Source organism: Priapulus caudatus, unplaced genomic scaffold (assembly GCF_000485595.1).
Source record: "Priapulus caudatus unplaced genomic scaffold, Priapulus_caudatus-5.0.1 Scaffold908, whole genome shotgun sequence".
NCBI lineage: Eukaryota > Metazoa > Priapulida > Priapulimorpha > Priapulimorphida > Priapulidae > Priapulus > Priapulus caudatus.
In genome coordinates this window covers 46,675-53,085 of record NW_014577969.1, presented here as the reverse complement: position 1 = coordinate 53,085, position 6,411 = coordinate 46,675, and the positions used below count along the sequence as shown (strand labels likewise).

Here is a 6,411-nt window from a genome sequence, read left to right as displayed (position 1 = left end):
GCATCGTTGTCTCCTTCATGTCAACTGCCTTGCATCGTTGTCTCCTTCATGTCAACTGCCTTGCATCGTTGTCTCCTTCATGTCAACTGCCTTGCATCGTTGTCCGCTTCATGTCAACTGCCTTGCATTGTGTCATGTTCTATGCTGTGAAGTCGTCGCGTGAGTGCTCATGTCCACTCTTCTCTTACAGCCCAATAGGAGAGGTGTTTAGAGCCAGACTACGTCAGTTCCCCGCTCTCGTCAACTGCTGTACCATCGACTGGTTCTCTGAGTGGCCAGACGAGGCGCTGCGATCGGTTGCCATCAACTTCCTGAATGAGATTCCTGACCTGGATGCAGACGATGTTGTTATGGAAGGTTTGGTAAGTGGAAGTAGAGTTAGTGTGCAAAGGGAGCAGTATTGACATCCATGTTGATAATTAGGTACACGGAGCTAGTAGCCAGGATGTAAAATGAGCACAACAGTGGCGCTTGCCTTTAAACCACCATTACACTCGCCTAAACGTATTCAGTGGTATAACAACCAATAGGAGATGACTATGCAAACGGAACTCTTTGCAATCGTAGTTTGATTCCAACATTCTCTGTTGCTGGTTGGATTTTTACGTTCACTTTTACTTCGAATTCCATCTCGGTCTCGATAAAACCAAGTGATGTTCTCTATGTATGGAGCACTCTATAAGCGTAAAGGGATTTCAAAGCTGAAAAAGTGATTGATTTATGTTATAAACTGATATTTACGAGATATGAGTGTGAGAATTACTATGTATTTTTACGGTTTTGGGTGTGAAGGGGCTTTAGGTGACCTTTATGTGCTCGACACGGCAGGTATGCATGTGCAAGACGATCCACCAGCTGGTGTCGGAGAAGTCGGTGCGCTTCCTACAGGAGCTCTCCCGTCACAACTACGTGACACCCACCAGCTACCTGGAGCTGCTTGGCATCTTCACTCACCTAGTCAAGCTGAAGAAGTCTGAGCTAAACACGGCGAGGCTACGCACTAAGACTGGTCTTGATAAGGTAACATGTTGTTATTACGGATGCTAAATGCTAGTGGCAGAGGCTACGCACTAAGACTGGTCTTGATAAGGTAACATGTTGTTATTACGGATGCTTAATGCTAGTGGCAGAGGCTACGCACTAAGACTGGTCTTGATAAGGTAACATGTTGTTATTACGGATGCATAATGCTAGTGGCAGAGGCTACGCACTAAGACTGGTCTTGATAAGGTAACATGTTGTTATTACGGATGCTAAATGCACTTTTCGAGTGTATTCGCTTATACGTATGCTTCTAATATTAATTTCCACTCATATTTACTATTTGGACAGTTGCTGAGCACAGCAGAGGAGGTGGCAAAAATGCAGATCGAACTGGAGGTGATGGGTCCAGAATTGGTCGAGGCAACCAAGCAGACGGAGCTGACGATGGTGCAGATAGAGGAGGATACAAAGGTAAGCTCTTGCCGCTCATGCTCTGCTAGTTTGTTTGTGACAGTGCCCACTACTGTGAGCGACCGGTGTTGGTTGAATCATAATGGCATAGTTTGCATTTTTACGGTTTGAAATGGATACTGAATACGTAATTGTTCTAACATGAAAATCAATCAACATCAAAGATTATTCAAAGAACCAGTTTAAATTATCATCTGGTTTTAGTGCACGTGCTTATTATCATCGCTCTAAAAGTGGTTCAAATTAATACGTTTTGTGCATTCAGGGTATTGTTTGTGTTTGCCGGCGGTCTTAGTTGGTGATTGATTTATGCTTGGTTTTCCATCTAGGATGCATATTGCGTACTCACAATCAATACAAGCATGTTGAATACGTTCGACGCGGTTACAAAACAAACTTTTTCAGGGTTGTACTTAAGGTTTAAGGGGCTTGAACAGAACTGCAATTATGGTTCCGATATAATGCGTATGTCTGTGGGCTGTTTCAAAATTTTCAGGGATTATATATATATATATATATATATATATATATATATATATATGTATAATATACGTATTTCAGTCGAGTCAACCATATATATTTTTGAACTACTGTGCAAGAGGATAATTATTTATTTATTTATTTATGTATTTCATTTATTTATTTATTTATTCACTGACGGCACATTGGTAAAAATTACATATTGTAACGTTTTCCCCTTTGTGGGTGTTTGATCAGGCCGTGATCGTCCCACAGGGGTGACACGTCGGGTCTTGCACCTCAACTGTCAGGCACGCGTTCCGTTATGACTAACCATGCACGACAGTCACAGAAACAGCAACACGGAATTATGCAGCACTTGGCTTTATATAATAGCCTTTTACTAAACACTAGCAATTACAATACTATGCACAAACAATCCACGAAGATAGTCGTATATAATCCACGGTGTGACCGCTCAAGGCAACAGTGAACGTTATCTGTGGACGGTACGTCCGTAGTTATCTGTGCACCCACAAGATATAATATCTGAGCTTACGGCTCACACGTGGCAGTAATAATCCAATTCAATGAAGAATTCATACGGCCAGTATAGTGCAACATGACCTCCTCACTGTCAGTGCAATAAAGATAAGAAAAGGTTAGCTTAAACAAGTGACCCGTGGCAACACCAGGAGCAGCCCCTGGTGTTCCCCAACTGTATGTAGGCATACTTGAACTGAAACACATACTATGCATGAATGATTGTGCAAGGCAATAGTAAACATAAAAATCACTGTAACTGATGAAGGCAACTGACATACACATGCAAGTATAACGCGCACGCTAAAACATAATCACGTTGAGATGCTGAAATTGTGTATCAGTTAGAATTTCCTACACAGAACTACGAAATTGCGTGCAACACAGTGAAATAAGAAAGGCATGTGATGGAGTCAATAACAGTGGCCGGTATACACATAATTAAACAACGCAACGTAAAGCAACTAAAATGTTAACAATATAATAGACAAGTCGCAATAGTTCCACAAGTAACAAACATTGCACATTAATAAACGTGAGAAAGAATGCAGTAGCAGCTGATAGAACAGCAGACAATGCATAGGTCAACAACACCCCAGCACCGTTAAACTTTCCGTTAACGAGTGTTTTGTGGGTATGACAACGGCACATCGTGCATACAAAGATGGACCCGACCACGACATCGGGAAACTCTTTAAAGTTTTGAGGTTTGTAGCAGATGGTGGCGGTAGTTGGTTCCATAAGCAAGCGCTATGGTACCGAAAGTATTTCTTGCCGGAAATGATTGTTTCAAAAGCGGAGATAGCAAGAGAGCTTCGGTCTCGAATATTGTACGGGGTACAAAAGTGGCTGAAAAGGTACTTTACGGAGCCGGTACTCTGTCTGAGTATAGACTTTCGTAACGCTGGTGTTGACTCGCTCCAGTCCTATGCTGAGGCTGTGGCCACTGTGTAAAACCTACATCTATACGTAATAGCTGCTAATCTTGACGAAGCTGCTCTGCTGTTTGTTATAGCTAACTGATCTCTTGGTGAATGACACCGTAATACAAAGCTGACATATTATACAAGTGTGTTAAATGACAATCACAAAGAATTATTCCTAATGAGCGAATTAATACTGAAATAGTAAAAGCAGATTTAAAGCCGCACAATGCGCATCCAAACGCTAATTTCTCCAGTACTAGACTAGCAAATACTTCGTGTCATGCATAATCACACTAGTACCTTATGACAAAATAAACTCTAGTTCCTCCCATTTCACTGCGCGTTGTCTTATAAAAGGTATTTGAAAATACCTCCAATGTTGTTAAAATTCTCCGATGTTGCTGACAGTTTCCCCAAGCAACCGCGCAGCGGTGCTGCGGTACAGCGGTACGGGTGTAGCAAAGATAAAAACATGTAACGTCACCTCACCACTTCGAGGCTAAATTGTATGGCAAACAGTCGGCGTTTGCGCCAGAATGCCAGTTTTCTCACCTCTTTCTTGTGGGTTTTAAGCAAACGCGCAGTGAAATGGGAGGAACTAGAGTTTATTTTGTCATAAGGTAGTGTGATTACGCATGACACGAAGTATTTGCTAGTCTAGTACTGGAGAAATTAGCGTTTGGATGCGCATTGTGCGGCTTTAACTGAGTGCAGGTCGAACATTTATTTTGACATTATGTTTACATCCTAGAGCCGCGTTCACACGGAGCGAAAATGCCTGGTCGAAAACGATCCGAGACTGACCCGGATCAAAAACGACACGGGTCTAATTGTCAGGGAAGCGGCTTATAGTTGGAAAATTATAATGCTATCAATTTGTAGCACAAATTCTTGCGCAATTTTGAAAACTGTCCAACTCGGCTTTGCCTATAAATAGCGGTTTTGTTTTTTGAGTATTTGTAGATTTATACTGCCTTTGACGTACCACGGAGACTGTCTAACTCCTACTTGCTTTGGCTGGCCTAGAGTTCCTTTGTTAGTTCTATTAGGCATATGTATCTACTTCATTATCAGACGGGCTAATGCAAATTAAACATTTGATGACGTTTCAGCAATAAACTGCTAAAATCTCAACGTTATGTGATATTTTCTTTGTTAGATCGACATGCTCTTTGATTCCCTTAAACACTCACGTACATCCCTACGGAAATTGCAACTCTTAACCATTTAGCAGTCAGTCCGACATTTAAAATAAATAGCTGCTGCAATCTGAAATTTTCATGGTTTTCTGTCGCGGCATTTTTTGATGTTGGCACTTGAAGCTGGAAATCAACAGGTTTGACAGCTTTCTACTTTAAACATTTCTACCGTCGAAAAAGGTGGAAGACGGATATATACATGCAGTGCCTGTCGTCATCTGATCTTCTCCAAAATGTCGTATTAACGTGTTGGTGCTTATGACCGAAAATCGTAAGGATAAATATATTCGTGTGCTAGTATAATATTCATGAACATAGATAGTCTAATAAGACTAGGCAAATGCTGCAGAATTATCGCTTTCGTCTCTTCCTCTTGTGCAGACTCGTGAAGGAGAACAGTATTTTTTTCATCCTTTCACGAATGAAGCCATGATAAAATTGGTTTTTTTTTTCTCATTTACGTTGCGTGCAATGCCAATTTGCCTACCCCTTCCTGTGCGACAGATCGCCGAGGTTACAAAGCAGGCAGTAGAGAAGGACGAGGCCGTTGCCGAGGCGCAGAGAGTCGCGTCGCAGGATATCGCAGACGATGCTGAACGCGATCTTGCCGAGGCGTTGCCTGCTCTCGACGCTGCGCTGAAAAGTCTGGACGCTCTCAACAAGAACGACATTGTCGAGGTACACACACGTCGATGGCGTTTCCCGCCCTAGGCGCGTCCTGGCCAGCACGCTGCATTTGCTCCTACAGAGTCATTCATTACTTGCCCGCGACCTACGAGGCGTGTCATCATCGCATTGAAACTAAGGCGTTGTGGATTCCGGTATTAGGCAAAAAATTTATCGAAAAAGAAGAACGACGTGAAATTCATATAACGTAGTTAGTCCGTTCGCATGAAGCTCTGCATCGTTAGAAAGTGATTTGACTTTGTGCCAGAGTATAGCCACGTGCGCAGCAGCGTGGGCGACTCGGGGTTTTGTAGGTCATAACGTAGCTTAATTTGTTACACTAAAGCTGGGTTTACACTGCCAACTTTGAGTTGGCGAATTGCCGAATTGCCGAATTAGAACATGTTCTAATCTCCCAACTAGCTGCTATCGATCGGTTGGACGTGCAACTTTTGCATTTTCACTGCCGATTGTCAGTTGCAAAATTGCGAAGTTGGTACAATTCGGCAATTCGCCAACACAAAGTTGGCAGTGTAAACCCAGCTTAAGATGAAAATTGTAACATGGATAGATTTGTTATTCTACTGATATTTAATTAGTTTTAGTGATTACTCGCATCGCCGTCTTTTCTGCCATTTACATGTAGGTGAGGGCCATGCAACGTCCGCCAGATGGCGTGAGGTTAGTCATGGAGGCGGTCTGCATCATGTTTGAAGTGAAACCGAAGAAGGTGCCAGGAGAGAAGCTTGGCCAGAAGATAGATGACTACTGGGATGCAGGCAAGGCGCTGCTACAGGATCCGCCAAAGTTTATCTCAGAGTTGCGAACCTATGACAAGGTATACGTGTACAAAAGTATCGAAATGTATAATTATGTTTACTTGTGTATCTATTTCGTGGTAGTACTGTTTTCGATGCGTCACCGAAAGGGTTCGTCTTTTTTCATCTAATACATATTTGTGAATGTGTGTCTGTTTGTCTGTTCTCGATGCAAATCAATACGGAGCACTCTAGAAATGTCAAAGTTGTTCAGTAGGGGTAAATTTTGATGCTGATAGATAGATAGATAAATAGATAGATAGATAGCCAGATAGATAGATAGATAGCTAGATAGATCGATAGATAGATAGATAGATAGATAGATAGATAGATAGATAGATAGAT

The 6,411-nt window shown here is 42.1% G+C and overlaps 1 protein-coding gene across 1 annotated transcript in view; it reads left to right on the top strand.

Annotated features, from left to right (window-relative positions):
- Nucleotides 1–6,411, top strand: part of LOC106814343 (dynein heavy chain 1, axonemal-like) — an 87,915-nt gene that overhangs the window by 36,740 nt on the left and 44,764 nt on the right. The window contains exons 15-19 of the mRNA XM_014818644.1: nucleotides 191–362; nucleotides 829–1,020; nucleotides 1,333–1,455; nucleotides 5,087–5,260; nucleotides 5,895–6,086. Of these exons, the coding sequence (XP_014674130.1) occupies nucleotides 191–362; nucleotides 829–1,020; nucleotides 1,333–1,455; nucleotides 5,087–5,260; nucleotides 5,895–6,086 (853 nt within the window). The remainder of the gene's footprint in view (nucleotides 1–190; nucleotides 363–828; nucleotides 1,021–1,332; nucleotides 1,456–5,086; nucleotides 5,261–5,894; nucleotides 6,087–6,411) is intronic.